Consider the following 27,283-nt stretch of genomic DNA (forward strand, 5'->3'; position numbering starts at 1 on the left):
TAGGACAAACAAAACATAAAAAGAGCAATATTCTGAGTTGCTCGCTACTTTATGGAAACTCACTGTAGTCACTTATTACTGTATAAGGTAAAGGTAAGTAGCGCTTTCATTTCATGGATCTGCATTTCTTGTGTAATTCTGGGTTCTATTAGCTTCAGTGGATGTGTGACATGCGTTCGGCAGTACAGTACGGGTCAGCAGGCAGGCAGTCGTCGTTGCCTGCTGAAGTGTCTGCTTTTCTTCTGTGTGGCGTAACAGCTGCACAGCCTTCCCTGCGTGGTGGGGCTTTGCGCTCCCACTTCTCAATAAACACAATGCAAAGTCTTTCTAGTACGGGATTATATTGGTAAGGAAAATATTCTGCATTGATGTTTCAAACAGAGCTTTGAATATTCTGCCTTTCTGCACACATGAGAATGCAGAGTTATTAAATATTCTGTGACAAATGGATTAAGTCAATTATACACTGAGCTGTTTCAGTGACGTGCTGTAAGTTGTTTAACAGGCATAGGAGGCTTTTCTGAGCGTTGGGACTGCACTCGCACATGCAGGAGACTCAGCTGTCTGTGCTGCAGAGGCAGATGGGTTCCCCTTGCAAGCCCACAGCCTCAGACCAGGTTCCTCTGCCTAGTGTTAACTCGTTAACGCTCATCCCCCATAGTTCCCATATCAGATGATTTCTGTTGTACAATGTTTACGTACTGAACTATGTTGATACTTTGTGAGGGGCTGTAGATATTGTTTATACTGCCATTTTAGCTTGACAGTGTGTGCTGTCAGCATATGTTTTGAAATATAAAGAAAAATGGAAGAGGAAGTGTGATCATCTGGGAGTCATTAAAGACAGTGTGCAACCCACAACCTTTGCAGATAATAAACCGAGTCTCAGCTGAAAGATTAAATGTCTTACTTAGTTTTCTGGAACAGTACCACTGTAACACTACGCATCTCAGATGAACACTGTTTATTGTATTACTGGTCTTGAAATATTATACTCTAATGTAAAAGCAAATACCAGACAGCCTGCAAATTTTTGATAGACTGGTATAGTTAAACTAATACTCATTGATACATAAATTCATTTCCATATGAATCTCATTGCAGCCTTAAGAAACACAGTACAAATCCAGGTTACTCGGGTGAGCCAGTTAAAGAATTTAGGGATGGTGTTCGTAAAATGAAATTGTTTCCATTTTTGACAGTTGAGAATGGCACAACTCAAAGCATAACAAGCAGTTCAAATGGAAGTCTGTGGTGGCAAGTCTTCCTCTAATAACTGAAAAGGAGTTAGTTGTCTAGTGTTAGAAAGGTAGTAAGTGCGTACAGTATTAATAAGCTGTGAAATGTAATTAAAAATTAAGAGTCTTTGCATATATGGAGGAAAGTAATTTAGAAATAAAATGTTCCTTGAAAATGAATATTTCTTTCCTGACAGTTATGCGGGTAGGAAGTTATTTATCTTCTAATGGATCAGCCATCAGGTCATGTCTCCAATCTGCATATAAGCCAAAATGCATTAGCTTTGAAACATATGTAAAGGTGTTAGCTATCATGATGGTTTCTTAAGGGCAGCATAACTTCCTTAAGCTCTGCATTGTCACCTGGCAGCACCCTGAATTCTCCCTGAGAGGGCTTACAAGCATGCATCAGAAGTTATTCTTGGCACTGCTGTTTTACAATTTCAAAACTGAAATTGTTTCTCTCATATTTTTTTCTGTCAACATAAGGAGAGTAGACATGAGTGCACTGTGAAGTATGACAGTCTGTTTTCTACTTCTAAGCTTCACATAGAATGGTTGAGGTTGGAAGGATCCTCTTGAGGCCATCTGGTCCAACCACCCCCTGCTACACAAGGGCCACCTAGAGCTTGTTGCCCAGGACCATGTCCAGACAGCTTTTGAGTATCTCCAAGGATGGAGACTCCACCACCTCTTTGGGCAACCTGTGCCAGTGCTCAGTTGCTCTCACAATATCACAGAATCACAGAATGGTAGGGGTTGGAAGGGACCTCTGTGGGTCATCTAGTCCAACCCTCCTGCCGAAGCAGGGTCACCTACAGCAGGCTGCACAGGACCTTGTCCAGGCGGGTCTTGAATTCATCTCCAGAGAAGGAGACTCCACAACCTCCCTGGGCAGCCTGTTCCAGTGCTCCGTCACCCTCAGAGGGAAGAAGTTCTTCCTCATGTTCAGATGGAACTTCCTGTGCTTCAGTTTGTGCCCATTGCCCCTTGTCCTGTCGCTGGGCACTACTGAAAAGAGCTTGGCCCCATCCTCCTGACACCCACCCTTCAGATATTTGTAAGTATATATTAGGTCCCCTCGCAGCCTTCTCTTCTTCAGGCTGAACAAGCCCAGCTCCCTCAGCCTCTCCTCGTAGGAGAGATGTTCCAGTCCCCTCACCATCTTTGTAGCCCCAAGTAAGAAGTGTTTACTGATGTTCAGAGGGAACCTCCTGTGTTTCGGTTTGTGCCTATTCCCTCTGGTCCTGTCACTGGGCACCACTGAAAAGAGCCTTGCTCCATCCTCTTCGTACCCTTCCTCCACGTATTTATAGACATTAATAAGATCCCCCATGAGACTTCTCCAGGCTGAACAGTCCCAGCTCTCTCAGTCTTTCCTCACAGGAGACATGCTCCAGTCCTTTCATCATCTTCATGGTCCTTTGTCAGACTCTCTTCACTATGCCCATGTCTCTCTTGTACTGGGGAGCCCAGAACTGGACATAGTCCTCCAGCTGTGGCCTCACCAGTGCTGAGTAGAGGGGAAAGATCACCTCCCTCGACCTGCTGGCAATGCTCTGCCTCATGAAGCCCAGGATACCTTTTGCTTTTTTTGCAGCAAAGGCCCATTTCTGGCTCGTGTTCAACTTGGTGTCCAGCAGGACCCCCAGGTTCTTTTCTGCAAGGCTACTTTCCAGCGGGGTGGCTCCCAGCATGTGTTGTTCCTCCCCAGGTGCAGGACTTTGCACTTCTCCTTCATGAGGTTCCTGCCAGCCCATTTCTCCAGCCTGTTGAGGTCCCTCTGGATGGCAGCAGGACCGTCTGATGTATCAGCCGCTCCTCCTGGTTTTGTGTCATCTGCAGACTTGCTGAAGGTACACTCTGCCCCATCATCCATGATCATTAATGAAGATATTAAATAGGACTGGGGCCAGTATTGACCCCTGGGGTACACCACTAGTTACTGGCTTCCAACCAGACTTCATGTCACCTATCACAACCCTCTGGGCCTGGCCATTGAGACAGTTTTCAGTCCACCTCCCTGTCTGCTTATCCAGCCTATACATCAACAGCTTGTCTATGAGGATCTTATAGAAGACAGTATCAGTGCCCTTGGTGAAGTCCACTTAGACAATATCCACTGCTTTCCCCTTATCTACCAGGCCAGTCATTTCTTTGAAGAAGCTTATCAAGTTGGTCAAACATGACCAAATTTAATGTCAACCTTAAATTTGCAAAGCCTCTGCTGAAAAGTAATAGCAGTGAATTTCCATTAGCACAGAGATGTAGAGAAGACGTATCAGAGCTTCTGCCCTGTTCTCAATCTTGTGTCATTTAGGTTCATTCTCTTCGTGTTGCATTGTGCGGGAAAACTTTTCTATGGGTTGTTTTTGTGTTTTTTTGAAGAACCACCACCAAGCTACCTTTGAACAAGGTTATACCAAGGCTGAGTCCAAGTCTGATAGCCTCTAGTGCCCAGCTAACAAGAACTGCATATGCAGAGAGCTTGCAGATTGAAGTCTGCTGTTTTCAGGCTATTCTAAATGTACTTGCAATGAGATTTTCCCTGACAATGTTGTATTCATCTGTTGTCAATACCTCTAAAATGCAACAGCTTCAGTATTATAAATGACTTCTGACACGATGTGCTCAGTTAATTGGTTTATTAGTAAAAGACAAACACATCACTTGCACAGAAAAGACCAAGTATAGCTTTGCAAAGCAAAATCTCAGTAACTTCAGTCACAGATCTTTTTCAAAGTGGATATTTAGAGGAACCTGTACTCCTATCCTATCCGAAGTTATTAGTTTCTTTGCATCTCTTGTACTGACCAAGCTCCTTGGTTTTGTGTTAGCAGTACATCAACATAGTGAACAAGCAGCCTACTGATTATTTTTAGAAATTTGCCCTAGTATCGAGAAAGTAATTCTCTTATTGTCTCACTAATACACGAAGTTGCAATTTCAAGATCAGCTTAAGAACTAAATGTGCTCTGGGGCAGTAGCTGACAGATATTTTGTTTAAATAACAGTATTCTGGAAATAGGAGCTACTGACTAAACACATACTTGATGTAAATAAATAGGGTATCATATTTTGTGTTTATATAACACAGTACTTTTTAAATACCAGCTGCCAGTGTGCTGGGGACTGCAACCATCCCACTGTTACTGCTCAATGTAAAATGTGTATCCCATTTTAATGTGACGTTACTGGCTGCAGGTGGTTGGTTCATGCTGGAAATGTAATTGTCTATGTGCATTTTTAAATAAACCTTACAGTCAGCTGTCTGGGTTCAGCGTTTTGAATTACCTTGAAATCTGAATAGCTAATCCATGTGTTGTAATTGAGGAAGGAAATGCTTTCCTAAATTATATCAGTTTCCACTCTATTCCCATTACTGTTATTTTTTCAAAAATACTTTGTTTTCAACATACACACAAGCTTTGTGCTCCACCTACTGGCTGATTATTATTGATTATTTAATATAAGCTCTTTAAATTATTCATCGATGGTGTTGATAGAGAATGAGAAGCAGTCTAGTGCCAGAAATAGGAGAAAAAAGTTAGCACTTGGTAAACAGAGAGGGCAAATGTTAAGAGTTTTGTATTGCTTTCAACATAAGAATGAAACTGTGAAAAGTAGTGGTCACTGTAACGATGTAGACCCGAAACGTGGTATTGCCATTTCTGGTAACCGGCCACAGGATTGTGCTGAATTTGCGAGGCCTCAGACAGAGGCTTGCCAAGCTTGCTCTCTCTGAACTTTCCTTGCCCTGCGCGCAGATTTGTTGTGCTTGGTTTAGCTGTGACAGCGATTTCTCTGATTGTCCAGGTGTCTGTGGCTAATTTATTTTGCGTTTGTTTATCTTTTTATGGTATGACCGTAGTTTTATATAGATGGAAGTAACAAGCAGTAATTCTATGTAGAGAATGAGATATTTATGACTCTAACATCATGATGTAGTGTGGGGGAGTACAGGCCTGGTTCGACAGCAGAGGCCTTGAGAACCGGAGGTGCAGGATGCGGTGTAGAGGCGTACAGGCAGGGGCTGGTAAGAGATGGGGCACAGACTTGGCACTGGAGACCCCGCGGCTATAAACAACTCACCGATAGAAGGTTAAAGAAATGCAGACCTAGATCAGACAAAACTGGTTTCAGGGATAACAAAGAGAACAAAAGAATAGTATGTAATATATGTAAAAGGCACCATGTATGGTAGATTTGGAGGTACTGCGGAGCTGCAGATTGATGAAGAAATGGCAAAGGTGTAAAAGCATGTTAGCAAAGAGAAAAATGACTCCAAGTGGATCCTGAGGTGAGGCAGAAAAAAGCACTAACACGAACATCCTGTTGTTGCTGGTGAAGGGACTCCAGATGCTGACAGCTCACCGCAGCACCAGAAGAATGAAACCACCAGCCTTGGGATGCAGAGGAACAATGGAACCACAAGCATCAGGAAAAAGGGTAGAAACTCAATGTGTGAATAACAGTTCAAACTGTTTTATCACGATTATTGTGGCTTTCTCTGTATAGAAGTATTCTTACTGTATTATTATTTTTGGTAACAATTGTATCAGGATTAATAATGATTATATGCTAACAAAAAAGTTCTTGGCTTTATATAAGGTGTGCTGACTTTTTGCCTATAAATAAGGTTTGGAGTGTAACAACTGGTGGATGGTGGGCAGCCCTCCTGTGAACCTTTGGGGCACTTTGGAGGCCAGCCCTCTGTGAGACCTTATGACATTGTAAGGGTCGCTCCTTCCAAAGCCCTTACAGCAATTTGGGGCTGTCCTTTTGTATTCAGCATGTGATAATCAAAGATTATGTGGGATTAGAATTAATATACGATCCTGTGGTCCTGGCAAGTATGTCACTTAAAGAAAAAAGTTGATTTATGGGCAATGTCCACAGATCTTAGTAAGCATATAAGGTGTGTTTCCCTCTTTGCCCATGAAGGGGATGTTGAGTGTGAGACCCCATTCTAGCCTTTTCTTGATCTTGCTGTAGTCCTTAAGTATACAAACATCCTCCTACCTCAATTTTGGATTTGCTATGCACTGGTTTGCAAGTGTCATATGGCAATGGATGAATAATATCAACCCAGTATCAGAAGGTTCATTTCATAGCATTCTATATTCACTATATGTGTTCCTTTTTTTATTTTCATCTGAGGTAGTAGTAAGCATTTAGTCCACCTGGGAATGCAGCATCCATCACTTCACTGTGAAGACAATTTAATGGAATTAACCAGGAAATAGTTCCACCATCTAGTCATACTGTTTTTAACATAAAAATACCTTCCACATAATGTCTGTATATGTGAAACTGCTAAATATTTTAAGTTTCGTATTCCAAATTCACTATAAACATTTTGGCAGCTGTTTCAAAAATTGCTGCAGGTCTGGGTTGTTTATAGTAGACAGAAAAACTGGGTTAAAAAAACACCGTTCAGGAAATTCTTCTGCTAACTCTCCATCTTAAAGCCATACTCTTTTGCCAGTGTTACATCTGTGATATGAACCTAAGCTGGTGGCTTAAAGAGAGTGGATGAACAAACATTTACTTTAACTATTTTTCTGTGAGATGTCAGTGTGCATTTGTAAAATTGTTTATTTTACATAATGCACCTGGGTGTCACCATTTACATTCTGTGAGGTCAAGAAGTTAATGATGCAGGCTTCACTGAATATCTTTAATGCATTTTCTTACATTTAAAATAAGATCCTTTTTCTCCCTCAATCCAAACCAAACAGTGATCATGATGAGCTGTGGTGAAAAAGACCTCTTGCATCAGCATTTGGACTTGTCCATTTCCAGCTATATGGAACAACAGTCTTTTTTTTATGCCAGTTATTAGGAATGTGGCAGAGTGCAGCTAAGTCACACTCCAAAATCGCTTGAAAAATAAAGACTCTGTCAGAATTTACTCTTTCCTTTTTGGAGTTATATGCTGGAACTAATCCAGGTGCAAAGTTGTAGAATTTCCCACATGTCTGAGTTTAACAACTACAGTTCAACTAAAGGCCTCCTTGTGCAGTTTCTAGAAATATTGAGGTGATCAAGAAGAATGTGTTTGAAGTACTTGCTAGGATAAACAAGTCTCTTTCTTCTGTTGTGATTTCCCTATCTCTTTAGTCAGGATAAAGATGTAAAATATTGCAGGTTTCTGTATCAGATTTTAATGTGAGTGAAATACAGGAATACTGAAAGTTGACAATGAACTCTAGTTCTACTTTTTTAGTTCTAACTTCTGGATTGTATGAGCAATTAAAGTTCCTGTGAAATTTTAACCAAATTGCAAGAAGACGTTTTATGTGGATAGAGTCCTCTGCAGATTTTTTCTGGCTTTGGATAACTGCTTGTCTGGCTTCACCTCATGCCTCAAGTGAAGCCATTCCTGCTTGCTGACAAACTGAAGTTTGCAAATGAAACTTGCAGTGTTGGGGTCATATTTTAATTTAATTGTTTCTCTTTGCATAAGTCAATCTTCTGTCCCATCCTTCATTTGAAGCTGAAGAATTTTATAGCTTCATCTCTAGAAGAAGTGTTACCTTGAATTGAAGAAATTCACCTGGATTTTTGAAAGTGTAACTATGAAGTGTCATTTGCAATAAACAAGCTGTTAAAATGTAAGCTACCGTCTGTATACCTTACAGGATGTAGTCTCAGCAGCTTTCTGAGGTGAATGTACTTACAAAGTAGAAGCAGTAATTGCTTATGGTGTACATTGGCGTTTTGATTTCTGACCCTGGCAGACATTAATCCAGAGTGCCACATACATTAGCAAAAGCAGCGGATCCTTTTGCATTTTGTCTCTCTTCTTGCTTTTGGCTTTTCATATGCTCCACCACTGTCTTTCTTGACCTTAACATTGGTAGTACTGGAGGTGTGGTATCAAAGCAAGGAAGATCAGATGTAACACAGCTTCCAGTTCTCCCTTATGATATGAGGAGGAGGTTTAAGGTGCATTCATAATGGTGGCAGGAATGCAAGTATGTAGTCTTTGTGACGGAAGGTTTGAAGAGCTGAAATAGATTCCATGCATTTCCACTTCAAAAAAAAAATAATATCTATTTTGTCTTCAGTTTCTATTAATGAAATGTAATCATTTGTCCATAAAATTGGTAAATCTCAGTTTTTAGTTTCAGTATGTTTTGAGAACTGTGCGTATATGAATTTCCAATATAGTGAAAGTTCCTTATATTTCTCTCTGCTATGCTTTGGCTTCCAAGTGGATTGAAGTGGGTATTCCTGTAAAAGTGTGTACGTGGGAATTAGTTGGCGGTTTTCCTATTTTTTACTATTGTGCAATTACGGCCTTTAGACTCTCTAAAATTAAAAGTATCTACTTCAAATTATTTTTCTATTTGTTTTCACAGGCGATCAGTCAGTACTTTGAAGGGATACTAGGGAGGCTCGAGTTGAGTATTTCAGTTTGAACTTTTTCCCTGAAAAGCAAAGGGAAGAATAATTAAAATAGCTTGATTAAGGAGTAGCCTTGTTAAGTAGCAGCTTTACTCGATTAAGCAAGAAGATCTATGAAGGAACTGCAAGCGCTTAAAGTTATGGGAAGGGATCTTCCCGTGATGAGAGGAGGAAAGAACATGTGGCTAAACATTACTACCTTTCTTCGCACTAATGCTGGCTAGGACAGTGTACTAGGACAATGCTACCTACGCAGTGTACTGGTGACCTGTAGAATCACATTTCTAGCACACAGAGAACTTTAAAGATGGGAAGCTCCCAGTTGTAGTGATCCTTGCATGGTGGGATTTAGAAGTTTTACTTGAAGAGTGTTACTTTTACAGTATTACTGCCTTTAGCACAGAATGTTTCCGGGGATGGGGCATCTACCACCTCTCTGGGCAACCTGTGCCAGTGCTTCACCACCCTCACTGTAAAAAATTTCTTCTTTATATCCGGTCTAAATCTACCCTCTTTTAGTTTAAAACACTTATTTAAATATGACTAGCCTACATAGGCACTGTGCCAATAAATTTACTGGGTATATTTCACTCAAGGAGCTAGTTTAAGCTTGTCAGTAAAAGCTGATGATTTCGTCGTCAGGAATAAAAGTTCCACATAGCTTCATCAAGCTTGTGCCTACCGAAGGAAAGCTTTGTGATGATGGTTGTTTTCGATTAGAGCCTGCTTTGTTTTCCAGCCAGTAGAAGGACACATTTAACATATTTGATATTAACACATGATTGTGTCAATCATAGTTTCACAGTACTGTTTTATTCCATTTTGTGCTACTAATCTGATTGTCTTTCAGGAATTATCTCAACAACTAGAAGTTGATACTAAGTCTTACATATTTATAGGTAAAAGCTGTAGTTCCTTTGTGCTATTTCTGAATAACAACTTTTAAACTATTTCCCTGACATCTTGTGAAAGGCACATACAGAGATCATTTGCAATTCACTTTCCTGTTGATCTGCCCACTGTGATACATTTACATGGTAATGCAAAGACTGTGGTGAAATTCACATTGCTGAGAAGAACTGGTTGAGTCTGCATGTTAATTCACACATAGGAAAGAATCAAATCTCTGGTTGAGGCTAAAAAAGGAAAAGATTGTGATGTGTCTCTTCTTCACCACCCACTGTCCCATTTATGTTCAGACAAACCATAAAAATCCAGTTGTGCTGAAGTTTATAGCATTTAATTTATGGACAAGCAAGATTTTGTACTAAAATTACAAACTGATACGCAAGTAAGTTACAAATATTTTTGCAAATGTATGTAGAAAACATAAGGATCATCTACTTTTGCTTCTTAAATACAGAGCATTTGAAGAAAAATGGAAGAAAGAAGAAGAAAAAGAACGAAGGCTTAGAGAACAAGTTCTGCAGCAGAGGAAAATGAAACTTCAGGAAGCAACTGATAAGTTCCAGCGTGCTCACCTGCGTTTTTCTCAGCACAAGCAAATAGGTTTGTAAATTAAAATTTAACTATTATTCACAGTACAAGTGTTTTTCTCTTAATAGATTATAATTGAAGGCAAACAGAACAACTTTACTCAAACTGAATGCTTTTGTATAAACAAAACATAACCAACAAGAAGCTCAGGTCTGATACGTACAACAAAAGTGAGTAGAGGGAATTAAAAAACCAAACCTTTTTCTAAAAACTGTATTGTAAAATATTATATTCCAGTCACAGTAAGTACATCACCTCCTCAGGATATTGTGGCTTCCTGGGTTTTCCCTGCTTTTTTCACTGCAGTGTGCTTATTGCTTACAGCACTGTGCTTTCACAGCTAGGTGTGAAGTGTTACAAGGCCACTGGAAGTTACTAGGGTAGTGTAATTGTCCCCTATTTGAACCCCCAAATATGAAATGTTCAAGAATGTGCACTTTGTTTATGATTAAGTAAAAGCAGTCCTAGCATAAGTTAATATATTACATAACTTTTGCTGAATTAGTCAGCTTTTTAAGCTGTTCTCTCACTGCTGGGAAATAATGATTGCTTCAGCTCAGTTTCTGCTTTCTTGGAATCAGTGCAGATTGGCAGGGGTTTTTAACAGCATCATCCAAGTCTGATTTCCAGTCAACTTTCCAGTGTTGAAACTCCTAAGATATGGTATATTACTTAGGTATTCTTTAACAGATTTACTCTCCCAATTGCAGTTGTGCCAGCTGTGAGGTAATGTCTCTGACTTCAAGATCAAATGTCAGATTAAAATAACAAAATAGAACAGTACTGGTTTAGGGCTTCTTCGTAGCTCTACTGACAGCCCAGACTGTGTAGCAATATAATGAATCACAATTTTTTTTCCTTGGTTTTGCTTTATAGCAGTTCTCCCTCTGCCACTTTCTACCCTGCTTTTGCTAACTTGAAAGAGGCAATACCTTGTGCCTGTCTGGACTCTTTCTTTCTCCACTGGTTTGATTAGTAACTCACAGTTTGGCGTCTATAAAATATCTGCAAGCCATGACTTTGGCTTAGTGCATGAGCAGAATAATAGCGATGTAAAAATAAAGTGGATGCTAGATTTTTTAACCGCCTACTTTTTCAACAGTGCAGTGTGAAAACAAACAGCAAAACTGTTGAATACAGGTGTTACTGTAAACACTTATATAGACTGGGGTTTTGTGTCAGAGGAACTAGAGATGCTGCAGCATGTCTAATGATGCTAAACCACTCAGTTTATTGCAACAGGCTGGATTTAGGCTTCCAAACTTAACCAAACCTTTTATGGTAAAATATTCCAATTTTAAAAATATTTTTCTCCATTGTGTTTTTTACTGTAATCCCTGTAGTCCAGACAAAAGCAGCTCTTCAATTAGAAGAAGCTCTTGAAAAAATTAAAGGATCTGTTTTAACACCAGGACTGTGCTTGCCCAGCAGAAACAAAGCCAACTTCAGGTAAGCATTTCTGTTTGCTCTGATGATCAAAGGAAGTAAATTGCTTAGTGTATTCAATAAACAGCAGACAATTACGCTTTCAGAAATAGTAGGCCATTTCTCTAGTGGCAAAGAAAGCATTTCTGTGAACTGTTCCAATGAAACATTATGAAACATCCTTGAGTTGTTTGTGTCCATTTGGTAAAAGAGCACAGGAGATGACATAAACCTTTTTCCTGCAGCAGAATTCTGGGAACAGTCGGGGCTAACCCGATCCCCATTCAGTTACAGTCTGACTCAGATTGCCACAGTTATCCAACCGTTTGCTGTTCTATGAAGTATAAAGTATTCTGTCCGACGATTTCTTATTCTTACTCAGATTTTTTCCTTTTGACATTCAAGGATAATTTAGTTTGTATATTCATCCCATGATCTGATCTTCTTTCCAGCTGTCACTCCTTTGAATTTCTCATCCTCTATATGTATCTTGAGCATCCTGATAACAATTCTTCCTGCAGTTTCATTTTGTGTCACATACAATTTGAGTTGCATACTTTTCACTCTACGCAAGCACTTTTTCTAAGATACCTTGACTTATCACAGAAAGTTTCTTCATGCATAGTTTGTCTGCTGTATTTGATACTCCTTCCTGATTATCCCCTTCCTAATCTCTCGTTTCTTTAACATTTCAGTTCAGCATTTTATTTTTGTTGTTGCTGCTTTTGTTATTACTACTATTATAAATATTTTCTGCATGCTGTCGATTGTGCAAATGTTCAGAATAGAGATAAATTCTATCTAAAAAGGATCTCCCTACTTTTGAGCTTCAGTGTGTTCTTCATTGTGTTGTTAATATTCAGTTTAATTACATTTCTACAGCTGATTAAAACATGTTTGCAGCTGATAAACTGGTCAGTTGAGAAAATATTTCATACCTCTCAGAGCTAAAAACTCATGCTATCTGCTGGTCAACATGCATATAGTTCAGCTACTATGCTGAATTGACATAATAAAGGAGGATTGCAGCCATTAAAACAAACCAATAAAAAATCTGCTTCTAAGTATCAGTTGAAATTATGGCAAAAAAATGTAGAAGTTTCTGAAACCTGTCTCAGGGATCCTGATTGTCTCATTTCATTCGTAGGCTCGACTAAAGACAGCAGCTCAGTGCCTCTTCCCACTGCCTTTATCATTTGTTTCTTTATTTTTTATCTTTCTTCAAACTGCTCCTTGTGCCTCAAGGGCTCACAGCTTTCTCTCAGGACATGTTCAAGCCACTTACCATATCCTTAATTTCTTACAGTATAACATTGCTGTCACTCCATATTATATTTGTATAATTTAAAGAATTTGCTATCCTGTAATAATGATAGTGCATTGTTTCTCTGATTTTCATTTTTATAACCTGATTTCCTAAAGAAATTAAATTTATACATTCATATTCCTTTACAGTTTGTGTTCCCCTAGTAACCAAATTTGAGAGAGCGCTAAGAATCTCAAAGATAATTATATTTCTATAAGCTTGAAATTGGCAATTGAGCAGGGAAGAAATTACTCAAACCAGTGACCCCAGCATGTAAAAGGTTTAGAAGTTGAGTCCACATTGACCTATTGCCAGGTCACAAGCCAGTTAGTACGGATCAGACAGCACACGAGTATCTTGGAACCTGCCACAGAATGTCCTGCCTCTTCCCCAGCTGGTGACTAGGAGGCCTGGGTGGGAGCCAGATGGGTTGGGTGAGGGAGGATGTAGAGAATATTTGGGTATGGTAACAAGGCAAAAAGAATTAAGTTATTGCAGGCCAGGCTTTTGTATAGGGGCAAAGTATATGAATTAGTATGAAATAAAGCTTTGCTTATTCTAATGCTAACAATTTGTCTTCCTTCCTTGTGACAGAAAATACTTTAAGCATTTTTGTCTACATCTCACGCAATCCTTTACTACGCACAGAGATTCAAACTGAACACATGCTATGCAGCAGCTGTGCAGCGTAGATTCTTCTGGTCTGCTGCAGAAGATGTTAGTGCAGGGTTGTTCCTGTTAGTTTTGGTCTGGGAGCCATAGTTTGTGTGGGTCATAAAAGTGGCATTTCTGTGTTTTCAGGCTTGGTTCCAAAAATGCTGCAGATTTCTCTTAGAGGGCAAACAAATTTCTTGCAAATCAGTACAGCAAAGTAAGCTTTGATACAGAAAAGCATTTTGGGAAGGTTTCCAAAGGTGGAGGTTCTTCAAAACTCTTCAGTTCTGAGCTGTAAAGTTTTAAAAAGGTCTTACAATCCCTTTAACTGGAAATTTTGAGACAGCTAATAACTAACTCAAATGAGGCAGTAGATCCCTTTCTGTATTTCTGTGTCTTCTTACACTTCTGTAAACACTCAAACCAAAAATTACAAGTTATAAAAAATTACATTAAGTGATGGAGACATATTACCCCCTCTTGGAGAAAGGCAAAAAATCCTGGAACACCTAATGAGTGAGAGTTTGTATTCTGTGCTTGCAGTAGAGCTATTCTGCTTCTAGTGAGGTTTAGTTATTAAATGCTGCAGCAAAGATTTTGGTCAATTCGTTAGCCGACAGGGATTGGGATGTGTGCACATTAGGTGTGTAAATGGTGTGCTGCTCTTTTTACAAGATATATTTCACTGTTAGTGTTTAAAACCAGTTGTATTTGATTAGGTTCAGTCTTGGGAATAGAAACTTAATTGGACAAATCAAAAATGTTCTCTGAAAAAAGTTAGGATGTAGAAACTTTTATAAATATAAATGGTCTAAATATTCAAATAGATATCAAGAAATTTCTCCCTGCCCCCCAAAAAACAGATTTTTGTGGGGCCAGATGTGGATCAGTCTGGTCCACAGTAACAAAGTCTTTAAAAGTGGACAGGTACGGAAAGTTTTTGGACGGGAGGATATCTCCCATTCAAAAGAATATAGAATACAGTTTTCTGAGTTCTATAAATAAATATGAGAAGTTGTTCTTCCTTTTTACTATCAGCCATCTCATCAGAAATAATACATTCCTTTTTAGACTCTGCCAAATATATATCTCTGCTTAGGTCAGTGCAATCAAGACAGCCTTTTTGGAGTATTGTATAAAATCTTCTGAAAAATAACACTAATCTTGATGGGATTAAAGTTTCCATTTTCCATTGTTCTAATATTGTGTTATAATAAATACAGAAAAGGTCTCATTAGACTATTTACCGATTTGACACAGATGTACTACAAAGAAAAGGGATGGATTTTAACAGGGAGTACAATTTTAGATACAGAAAGAGGATGAAACAGATGAGGGCTCAGAGGAAGGAACTGTGGACACTTAAGCTGAAGAAATGGAGAGAAATGAAGGAAAGGGGTTATTGCGTTTCTGTACATATATTAGACATATGGTAGCCATCTCCAGCTAGGAGCAAAACATGTTTCCTAATAATGTATCTCTGCTGGATAAGCAATAGAAGAGGATGAGGTCTGTGGATGTATTGGGTGACTGCACTTCAGTAGGGGTGCCAGCCGTTAAGGAAGATAGCTTTGTCTGGCATGAAATAGATATCTTCTTACAAGTTCCTACACTGCATATTGCCCATATATGAAAGGAACCATCATCTTTACCATTACCTTCACTGAAAATGAGGGTGGGTAAAATATGAGTGGTAGATCATCTTGTCAAGCTAGATTCCAATCAAAAAAAAGAGGGAAGTATGTGGAAGTATAATTTTTGTACTTAGTTGCATATAGAGTAAAAGTTCACTTTTGCCACAAATTTAGCTAAACACCTTCACCCAATTTCACAGTATTTAAGAAGTAGTGTTGATGCTCCTAAGGAGCTATTAACAAGAAATGCGTCCTGGGAATGCTGGAAAGGATCTGTATATTGAATGGACAATAAGGTTTGGTTTGTTACTCAAACTCCAGTGATTGCTGAGACAAAGTATCATTTCAAATATTGGCCCTGATCAACCTGGTAAAATAAAAGCTGGATCTCCCCTTTTTGGTGAAGGTATACCCATTTTGCTATTAAGGTGGACTGAGGACTGGCTGAATGGCAGAGCTCAGAGGGTTGTCATCAGTGGCACTGAGTCTAGTTGGAGGCCTGTAACTAGTGGGGTTCCCAGGGGTCAGTACTGGGCCCAGTCTTGTTCAACTTCTTCATCAGTGACCTGGATGAAGAGTTAGAAAGTACCCTCAGCAAGTTTGCTGATGACACCAAACTGGGAGGAGTGGTAGACACACCGGAAGGCTGTGCTGCCATTCAGCGTGACCTGGACAGGCTGGAAAGCTGGGCAGAGAGGAACCTGATGAGGTTCAACAAGGGCAAGTGCAGGGTCCTGCACCTGGGGAGGAACAACCCCATGCATCAGTACAGGCTTGGGGTGGACCTGCTGGAGAGCAGCTCTGTGGAGAGGGACCTGGGTGTCCTGGTGGACGACAAGTTGACCATGAGCCAGCAGTGTGCCAAGAAGGCCAATGGGATCCTGGGGTGCATTGAGGAGTGTGGCCAGCAGGTTGAGGGAGGTTGTCCTCCCCCTCTCCTCTGCCCTAGTGAGATGGGGATCTGGAGTACTCTGTCCAGTTCTGGGCTCCCCAGTTCAGGAAAGATGAAGAGCTACTGGAGAGAGTCCAGTGGAGGGCTACAAAGATGATGAGGGGACTGGAGCATCTCTCCTATGAGGAAAGGCTGAGGGAGCTGGGCTTGTTCAGCCTGAAGAAGAGAAGTCTGCAAGGGGACCTTATAAATGCCTACAGATATCTTAAGGGTGGGTGTCAGGAGCATGGGGCCAGACTCTTTTCTGGTGTATTTCGGGGTGTGGGTTATTTTGGGGTTTTTTTAATGTGTATCTTTCTTACTGGTTAAAGCTACTTGTTTCTTGGTTTCGTCATCCTTGATATCTACCTAGTTCTTGCCTCTTGTTTTCCAAAGCTTGGTTGCTATTCCTAGTGATCTTACCCAGCCTTGTTCCAGTTCTGTCTGCTTTTTATTCTTGAACATATCTTGTTACAGACTCCCTGCCTTCCTAGTCTCTGATTGCCCATTTTCCTTGCTGTTTGGCTTCACATGCTTCTTGGCTTCTTTAATTCCTGGGTGTCAACCAGCCCCATGGTTCTTGCTGATTCTCATCCTGTAGAGTCCTGTGGTTTCCTCTGTCTTAATTTGAGCTCACTCTGACCACAGCACCCAGCTACTCCAAAGATTTTTTTTTTTTCAGGTAGCAGATACAAATTCTTTAATGTAATGTACCACTTTGCTGACATAATGCATCATCAGTAGTGTTGTGTTCTCTGGATACTACAAAGCCTTCTTGCTGTTTGAACTAAGGGAATATCTGACAGCATCAGTATATAGTTATCCCCTATGTAAGCCAACCTTATGGAAAAATAAAGGCCATTTTGTTTTTTTTTTTTAAAAAAAAAAAACGTGTTGCATTTCTGTAAATGACCAGACTGCTGGCTGACATTTTCCAGATTAATTCAGCCTGAGGTAGTCACCCAACAATCCAATCAGAAAAGTCTGACTATAAATAACAGAAGGGATGGTTTGAAATGGGAAGTGTTGGGCAGTTTTGGATAGTACTAACAGCACCAGCTGTAGTTACATATAGCATAGCTGTCCTTCACTTGCCAGGCATTTATTGATGAAGTATGCTTTTGGAAAGGAACGTGTCTAAAAGTGTACAGTTGACAAGCAGAAACAAGCCAAAGTAATAAGTTATTTGCTTGCATCAAGAACCACAGATGACACTTCATCCTCATCAGCATCTAGAAACGATTCTTGCCGTCAGAAGCAGATTTCAGCAATGGAAGGCTGGGATGAAACAGTACAAGAGAGCAGCAGAACAAACGTGGATAGTAACCAACTTCTCTTCCAGAAAAATATGAAAGAAATACAGCAACTCCTTGAAAAACAGCATCTCAGCAACTTGGAGGTATGATATTTTCACGTGATTCATTAAATGATGCTTCTTAAATGTAATAGAATGTTTCGTGAATGTGATGAAAATGAAATGTCTGTTAAGCACACTTTACTGAGTATACAATACCTGCGGGCACACTGCACTATGCCTTACCAATAGATTATTTATAGTAAAATTATACATATTTTTCAGTAAGAAATCAAAGATCTTTTAAAGTGTTGTAAGAATATTTTCACAAATTCCTCAAAGATATCTGTCATGTTGTCTGTCTTTCTTGTGAATTTAAGATTTGTGTGTCAGACTTCTTGGCGCTGAAGTAGCTAGCCATTAGTCTATCACAGGAATCATGTCCTAGCTCCGAACTTAAATTGGCAGCTTGCAATTCACACTTCAGTTCACAGAATCACAGAATCACAGAATGGTAGGGGTTGGAAGGGACCTCTGTGGGTCATCTAGTCCAACCCTCCTGCCGAAGCAGGGTCACCTACAGCAGGCTGCACAGGACCTTGTCCAGGCGGGTCTTGAATATCTCCAGAGAAGGAGACTCCACAACCTCCCTGGGCAGCCTGTTCCAGTGCTCCATCTCCCTCAGAGGGAAGAAGTTCCTCCTCATGTTCAGACGGAACTTCCTGTGCCTCAGTTTGTGCCCATTGCCCCTTGTCCTGTCGCTGGGCACCACTGAAAAGAGTCTGGCCCCATCCTCCTGACACCCACCCCTGAGATATTTATAAGCATATATTAGGTCACCTTGCAGCCTTCTCTTCTTCAGGCTGAACAAGCCCCGCTCGCTCAGCTTTTCCTCATAGGAGAGATGCTCCAGTCCCCTCACCATCCTCGTAGCCCTGTGCTGGACTCTCTCCAGTAGCTCCTCATCTTTCTTGAACTGGGGAAAGATGAGGTTTCTCCTTTGCAGATTGCTACATCTCAGCACAAAATGCTATAGCATTATAATTACAGTGGGTCAAATGTTGGGGGGGGCGGAATATTTCTTGCTTTTTTCTCATGTGTGGTATTTTCTTAGGGATTGAATTCAAGTCTCTTGACATCCTTTTTTGTGAAGTTTGGACTAGATGCAGGTGTTCAGTAACAAGCCCATTAACTTTCTGCCTAAACTAGTTTTTGGGCCCAAAATCAGTTTCAAAAGTCACCTTAGAAAGACAGTGCAAATCAAGAAGAACTGAGCTCCAAAGTGATTTCTTATAACTGCACTTTTTTTTTTTTCAGGTCTGTCAGTGTTGTCTTTAATTTTGGAAACATTGTCTCCAATATTACATTTTTTGTAAACAAGACATAATTTTGGACTCATTCTTTTATTTTATAATGTTATCTACTGGTATATGGACTCACGGTGTCTGAAATGACCTTGACACTATGAAGCACCATCCCTTTATCCTGATGATGACTAGAGGCTTGTGGTCATGGGTGGCAATAGAGCAAGGGCTTTTCTTTTTAATGCATCTGTATGGATAACTTTTCAAAGACTGTATACAGTTCAGATATATTTTGAATTCTCTGATATTCTGCCTGATGTTTTCAGGCACATTCATCTCTGTACCTCCTTTGTTCTGATGGGTATTCATGAGAATCTTGACCTGCTGATGGCTAACACAGAAAATCTTACTCTACTGGAGTAAATTTCAAAAAGGTTGAGGAGAAGAAAGTACAGTTTGTACTGTCAAGGTTGTTGATTAGTGTTCAGTCTTATTTCCAAGCATAAAAGAAGGAAGAGCAATTGGCAATTTATAGAAGACAGCTGATAAATCTGAGTTCTAGATAACCACTTTCAAACAAAATGCAAAAAAGTTGTGTGCTTCATTGGTATACTGTTTGCAAATCCCTCCCTAAATGATGATGCTGAATTTGGCAGTAGTCACATTGGGACATCTCAGAATTAGGAAGAAAATGCAATCCATTTCAGAAAAATGTATAAAAAGATTCATCTTAATATATTATAAGATGACTATATTGTAGTGTATTTTATCAAACACAATTATCACATTCTAATAGAATACTAGGGAAAAACTGCCGTGAGTCATGCATGATTTTTCACTTCTAGTTTTTTCTAAAAGTTGTCATCAGCTTTGGACACTGCATATAATGCAGAAGTTTGTGTTTACATATTAATGTATTTTTGAACATGCTTTGGTCCTGTAAAAAATTTTGCTTTTTTTTTCCCAAATGTATTTTTCTGCTACCACTAGGGGTTGCTCAGCTTCTTCCCTCTGATAAATAATTTCAAATTTTAAATATTTATACTTCAAACATTTGGACCTTCTTTCTTGAAATTACATGCTTAGGACTCGGATTAGAAAAATAGTCAAGAAAGCCATTGTCACTGTTCTAAGGCCTGAGTTTTGAAAGATTAATACTTGGATTGTGCTGGTGTACATGTGCGATGTGACTTCCTGGGGTATGAAATAGTATTTACAATACTATTATAATTTACTAATATGATTTATAACTATTTATAACACTGACTGACATGAATAGGCTTCAGTAGTCTTGTACTGTCTGTTGCCCAAAGCCATTTCAACAGTGCTTGCCTTCCTGAAACTAATGTCGAAGTATTTCACTGTGCCCATGCTTTGCAGTCTAACCATCCATCGAGATCCCTTGACCTGTCTTCATTTCTGTTTTTATAGGCCCAGCAGGATTATAAAGATTCCTAAAATTCTTCTCTTTCCTACAGAGTTATAAAGTTCTGTGTAGGCCCTTACCAGCAGATTTGGTGTGTTCCCTGCTTCCCATCCCTAAAAATTTGTATGGTTTCAACAGTAAGTCAAAGTTTTCAGTGACCCTTCTACCATTCTCCGAAATTATTTTGCTTAAAATATTATCATAGAATCATAGAAAGTTTTGGGTCGGAAGGGACCCCTAGAGGTCATCTAGTCCAACAAATTGAGAGCAACATATTGAGAGCAGTAGGTTCTATTTTGTGCAACAGTTATGTTTGAGCTAGTACATCAAATTATTATTTGTTATGTGTCCATAAGTATGTTCCATTTTGAAGAAATGAATATTGCTAACTTCATTCACAATCAAAGTTTTGTTTCACAGTCCTTTCCTGGTTTTGTTGCAGGCATAGATAAAATATTTAGGGTGGAACTGGTAGCACGGTCTTTAGCTAAAGCTGCATGAAGTTTTTCACCAAAAGACATTACTCTCAAGTGTTTATCAGTTTTCCAAATGTTACCTGTTTATGTTGAGATTTTCCATTTCTCGCAGAACCTGCCTTGAACTGAATAATTTAGAAAATTTCCATTAACATTTCTCAACAGGGACACAGATCATTATTATTTGTATATCTTTTGTCTTTTTCTTTTCACCACCTCTTTAATTTGGTGGCCGTACACAATTGTTTTGGTCAGTACAATATTTCTATGCTCTTCCAGAAATGTACGTTATGCGTGAATCCAACTGTTTGATTGGCATAACATTTTATCTCTATTTTTTCACTTTTTAAAAAAAATGCTTGGAAGCAAGAGCTAGTTCACAGACAAAATAGTTATAGATGACAACATGGAGATTGCATTTTCCTCTTCCCTCCTTTATATGACCATAATTAGGTTATTCAAGTGGTATGTGTGAAATCCAAATTTAAATCCCGTTCTGATCGATTTGAAGCAGGAATTCTACCTCGGCTCTCCTTTTTTCCAAGCATATTGTGCAGCCATTGATGTACAGGATCAGTCTTTCTATGGATACTGTTCCCCTTGGCAAGAAATGCTTCAATATCTGTTGAAACAGGGATGGGAACACAGGTATCATTTCTCAGAAACTGCAACTCAAACCATGAGATCAGAAAGTTATTGTGTTATCTTGAATACAGTAGAATTTTGTACCCTAGTATACTCTCTGTGTGTTTGTATACGTTAGATATAGAATGCAGTTTCTGAGAAATACTGAAGAATATTTCCTAAGTGCTGTTCCACTGAATGAAAGCAGCGGATGCTGCAAACACATCGATATGGACACAGCCTTGCTTTTCTGAGTGAGTTGACCTGGATGACTGGTGGCGGTTTGTGTTCCTGTGCTTTTGAGGTTGGGTTGGGGCTATGAAATGGAGATGTTTCAGGTAACTGATGGAAAAACTGATTTCATTTTCAAGTGCATTTGTAGTATGACTGGAATGAGTTAAACAAGGGTTCCTTCTGCAAGGTGTATCATATCAGTCTGACACTGCAGAGGCGTAGACAAGGCCAGCATGGAAAAAAGGAGTGCCCATGTACAGCCTCTCCCCAGCGTTGAGAACTTGTAGCATGCTCAGGGCTAGTCAGTGGGGAAACAGATGCTTAAGGTGAGGGTTAGGATAAAATGGCATTGGAACTGAAGTCAGGTTTGATTTTGAAGACACCATTCAAAGACTTGAAATAGGTTTCTATGGTCACCTTAAATCTAGAAATGCTGGCTATTTCTTCCTTATAGCTGTGAATGTTAACATCTTTTATGTTGATCACTTAAATTATATGACAAAATTAAGTGATTACCCTATTCATTTTCCTTTTTTTCAAGATTGGGAAGGGGGAGTGGGGGACGAGACAGTGAGTTTTTATTGGTGTTCAACCAATAGTGCAACATACTACTGTCTTCCACGTTATTTTACTAATCCAAAATTCACATTTGCTATAAAGGCAAATTGAAATGTATCTCCAGACTAAATTATTTTACCAAAATACTCAAACTTGTTTTGATTCTGTATTCCTCAAGCGTATGAGTTTTTTTATGTAAACGGTGGTTTATTCTAAGCCTGTGCTGCATAAAATGGCATTACAATTTTCATATCTGGCAACCTGGATGTTCAGTCATCTGAAGAGTGTCTTGCCTCAATTCAAAGCCCTGCTTAAACAGGTGATAGTATAAGATTGAAGCTGAAACAGTATTTTCAGTACAAAATAGTTTGTTTCGCAGGTGGGTTAATACATTAATAAGACTTTGCTTGTGGACATGTTAGGAGTGTTATACGTTCAGCATAGCTCACAAACCACAGAAACAGGGAAACGGAGAACCATCGTCTAATATATACCTGCTCCTCCTTTACAAGCACATTCTTTTTCATAAGAATGGCCGTACATATTAACATGACTCTATTTTTGGTTTTACATTCATATACATATATATATATATGTATCCATGAAATATTTACATGTAGCTATGCACCAAATTATTTCTACGATACTTCATAGCTATTTTTAAGTGATTTGTTTTACTGGAACAAAATAAATTGTTCATAAATGTAGTTAAAGGAGAGGAACAGAGGGAAAAATATCAGTATCTGATCTTTAGTTTACTGCAGTTTTGGTAACAATAAAATGTTTGCTTACAGGAAGGGAGTGGAAGATGCAAAACTTTGTTCATCCTGGTCTGTCAGGATGCTGTATTACATTACGATAAGTTAGTATTGTCAGAGGTAGTATATACTAATGTCTCAAAGGGACGTTGGGAAGTCTGTTGCTTTCTCATCAAGATTAAAGTGTCACTGTCCAGAGTGATTCTACCTCTTTGAAGATGACACAGCTGTAGATTGTGTTGTGTTTTTTTTTTAGAGATGAACCTTTTGTGAAGTGGAAAGCAGAACAGAATTTAACTACTTTTTTCTTCCAGTGTTTTATTTCTGTCCTAATAGGCCTGGGTACACAGAAACCTAATCAATTCTTCCAATTTTTTTTTAAATATTAATTATTATAAACCCGCAGCAGCACTTCTGTGGTATTTAGTAGCTTGAGCTTTGCTGTGCATTTTATGCCCGATACTGGCATATCTCCATGAGGAAGTATGGCTCACCAACTGGGAAATAAAGCATTAAACCAAACACCCAGAATTCAGAAGACAGGAATAAGCAGAGAATGACTGGGACCCAGGAGACTGAAAGATCTTGTAACAAACAACTGAAAGAATGGTGCTGTTTCAAAGAGTGGCAAGGAAAAAAACAGTCAGCCTTTAAATTCAGTAGTCTGTTTAGGGGGAAGGTAGATGCTGAAATCTTGTGCATGTTCTTATAAATCATGTCTGTAAAGTTCTTAAAAGGAATGTATGTCTTGAAAAATACCTAATCAAAAAAATGGAATTTGTAATACAGGTAACATGTAACAGTCACTAAATATTTTTTTCAAGACAAGTGGTTAGGTTCATGAAGCATGAAGTGAATGTTGGCAATTACATGAAACTGTCTCATTAGATAAACTTATTTCTGGAGAGGTATAAATACATAATACTAGAAAATGCTCTTAGGTGTATGGTTTAACTTTTAGGTTCCCCTTTGTGGATTCAGGCCTTGGACTCAATGATCCTTGTGGGTCCCTTCCAATTCAGGATACTCTATGATTCTAAAAGTATTTCTGTATCTGACCTTTAGGATTTCCTAACATAAATCCACCTTCTGCCTTGGTTGCTGCTGTGCAGTGCACAAGATACAGGAGAAACATGTTAAAAACTGCTCCATCTTTGCAATTTATTTACATTGCTAATAGTATTGCTTTTTATAGACTGCAAAAAAGGATATTAATTTTTTAGCAAACCAAAGAGATCTGGTAGGATAGTCCCTCATCTGAACTAGGGATTATTTTAAAAATTATATGCACACACTCTATGGCTGTGGGTCTTTTGGGAGGTGGATACTGGTCAAATGGTATTAATATTTTTTGTCTGATGCCTCAGCTCCATTTCGTTCAAATGTGTCAACCCTAATGCTTTGCCTTATTTGTGTATTTGTGAATAAGAATAAACCAGGAAGACAGATTCTGAGCTTACTAGAAGATGAAGAAATACTTTCCTCCATCAGTTATTCTTCTCCTCTTTCCCCATAAATCAGACTTTGTTGGAAATCTTTTCTGAAAAGGATAATTCCAAGGCTTTGAATCTCATCACTAAGACCTAAAGCATCCGTGAGAGAGGATCACTTCTTTGCTATAAAATGGAAAAAATATCTAGAATTGTTTCCCTCTCATTTCTGTCTCTGAAGTATTGTCTAGAAATAGCTTCATCTATGAAGTATTTTAAAAACATAATTTCTCCTACAACCTGCAAATTCCAAAGAAGCAAAAATGGATGAGTTTTGTTGATCTCCATTCTCCTTTTTTCGGATAATCAAAATTACATTGACTATAACATAGATTGTAAATAATTATGAATTTGCTCATTAAATTCATTCATTGCATTTTATATATAACATTAAAATGATTATTAGTTAAGCAGTTAAGAACTTCTAGAATTAATACTGCATATGCATGCCAAATTTTTCTCCATGTCTCTAGGCCTTATGATGGTTTTGAATTATGGAGTCCTGTACTGTTTTTGCATGACCCCATCTCTTAAATTTGCATGGTAGATGGTGCCTGCTCAGAATAAATTTATTAATGGGTCAGAAACAAAAAAGGGACTAATGCATTGTGGTGTTCAGTGCCTGAACATTTAATCATTTAATAATTCTAGTAGTATTTAAAGATTAGCATTATGAATTCCACTTCTGGAGCTAAATGACTAGGTGAGTTTGTGAGGGAGTGAGGCACCTGGACCGGGGATCCTGAGAAGCAGCACTCTGAGTGCTGAGATGCTAAATTAATTAAAAGCAACACAGAGAAACGTTTAGCTGAAAACCTGTTTCCTACACAGTTATGTGCATTTGCCTGGGGACTTCATTAAAACTGGAAGTCAGAACTTGAAACCCTGACATTCAGTGTTCAGATCGCTTTTCTTTAAAAATCCTTCAGTACAGTACGGCGTACTGTAGTGCCTGAGCACCTACAAAATTGGAGACTTGAGTCCTTTTATCCCAAGGAGTTTGAATCTGCATTTCTAGCATCCTGTGGTGATTCTCCAAACAGGTAAATCAGGTCCTTTTAAATGCTCAGGTTCATAGATAGCTAGTTGCTGTATCCTAGATAGCTTGGGGGCAAATTAAGCACCTAGGAGTTAGCCTAGGAAAGACAGGGGTGTTGGCAGGAAGCTTTTCTCTGGTCATCCTACAGATCCATAACTTCTTTGATGGGTTTGGCACAGTATAGTGGATGTGTTGTGTCACATAAGCACCAAAATCCTGCCTCAGTGGCATTTGCTTTCTTGGGTCTGCCCAAATCTTCTGTGAAATCAGTATTGTGTAGTGCCACATACATTATGTTTTCCCAACTTGCGTAGAAAAGAGATTATTAATTAATTTTCTAATGGACTTTCCCATTCCATAGTTGGTAAACTCAAAACATGTAAATGGGTTTAGATACCTCACTGGCTGCGATAGTTAGCTTTGTATCTGCATGAACATTGGCGTCTCTTACAATGAAATTGAAGTATAGCATTGCATCTCCACACGAAGAGCTGCTGTAAATAAACCAGTTGAAATTATCAAAAATAGCAAGTAGTGCGAGAGGTGAGGGGCCTGGGTTCTCGGAGTGGTAGCATTTTTCCAGCACTTATCTTCAGAAGAGTGTCCTCATTCACCTCCTGGAACTGTGAACCATCAGCATTCCTCTTGCAGAAAACATCAAATACACAGATAGCAGCGCTTCAGGGTAACAGCGTTCCGACAGAGTCCTTTGGCAGAAAATTCACTTGTCAGGCTCTCTTGAAATTTTACTTGTTGCCACGTTGTGATTTCATTGGCCTCATGAAAATTTCTTAGGCTCATGTTTTCTCTTTTGTTTAGTGCTTTACTGAAATGAAATTGCTTGACACAGCTGTTCTAAGCCTTAAGACATACAAGTGACCTCTTTAACTCTTTGTAAGTGTTCGCTTTCCTAGAACAGCAAGTATGTGGAGTGGCTGGGTTAGAGTTCATGCATTAGGTCATAAGATAATGCAGGCAACAGGCAATACAATAAATTGTACTTATATAACAGAAACAATATGCAAACCCAGAAAATAAAAAGGTAGTATGCTCTATGAATATTTTTGTTTCTTTGTCATCCTATAATATTCTCACAGATTAAATCAGATTAAATCATTGGGATTTCCAGGTTTATTCCCCGGTCGCTATGGACCACTGAAAAAGAATGAATAATTGTTGAATGCCTTTTGAGGGCTGCATAAGTAGTTCCAGCTATGCATTTTTACAAGAAAATGTGACATTCACTTTCATTACATAGAAGGCTGGAAAGGGAAACAAAATGTGTAAATATTGAAAGGAGAATGATAAGCATCTTTAATGTGTGAAATTACAAAATTTTGTGATGCAACAAAATAAATGTAAATGAACTAAATTTGCATGAACTAAGTAAAAGCGAGTACAACTTTGAGTGAGGAATCCTTCTTTATTCTTTAGTTCCTAACTTACTTCTGGAGGTTGCATCAACTGAGATTTTGTCTTCCCGTGAGTTTTTGTTTTACAAGGAGAGTAAATTTTCTAGAATGCAGGATCAAGTCTATTTTCAACCTCTGGAGCACAACTGCGTGGAAATTTTTTTATCAGAATGTTGAAAAGTTGCAACTTTTCTTGCACCCTGCAGATTTAGCAGTTTAAGCTATCCTGCTATTGGAACAGGTTTTTTAAAATCAATCCATATAGAATTTTTCCTCTATTTAACTTTGTCGTTTTAGAAACACTTTTAGTGACACAGATGATGTTTCCAGATTGGACAAGAAGTAAGCCTGACACCTGTAATATCTTTATACTGTTTTTTTCCTATCTGAAAATGTCAAAGTTATTTCTTAAATTTGGCCTGATACAGAAAACTCTTGAGCCTGTGCCTTTTTCTTGTTTGGTGAAGTTCAAGCAGAGGTTAACAATATAATTTAGCCAAACATAAAGGTTAATAAATAACTAACAAAGAATTATTTTTTTTTCTATTAGAAAGACACCAGTTTGTACAG

General features: G+C 38.8%; 1 protein-coding gene across 1 annotated transcript in view; it reads left to right on the plus strand.

Moving 5' to 3' along the window:
- Positions 1 to 27,283, plus strand: part of CEP126 (centrosomal protein 126) — a 43,793-nt gene that overhangs the window by 1,298 nt on the left and 15,212 nt on the right. The window contains exons 3-5 of the mRNA XM_075428174.1: positions 10,015 to 10,160; positions 11,492 to 11,597; positions 17,299 to 17,497. Coding sequence (XP_075284289.1) covers positions 10,015 to 10,160; positions 11,492 to 11,597; positions 17,299 to 17,497 — 451 coding nt within the window. The remainder of the gene's footprint in view (positions 1 to 10,014; positions 10,161 to 11,491; positions 11,598 to 17,298; positions 17,498 to 27,283) is intronic.

The sequence above is a fragment of the Opisthocomus hoazin genome, chromosome 1 (assembly GCF_030867145.1).
Source record: "Opisthocomus hoazin isolate bOpiHoa1 chromosome 1, bOpiHoa1.hap1, whole genome shotgun sequence".
Lineage (NCBI taxonomy): Eukaryota > Metazoa > Chordata > Aves > Opisthocomiformes > Opisthocomidae > Opisthocomus > Opisthocomus hoazin.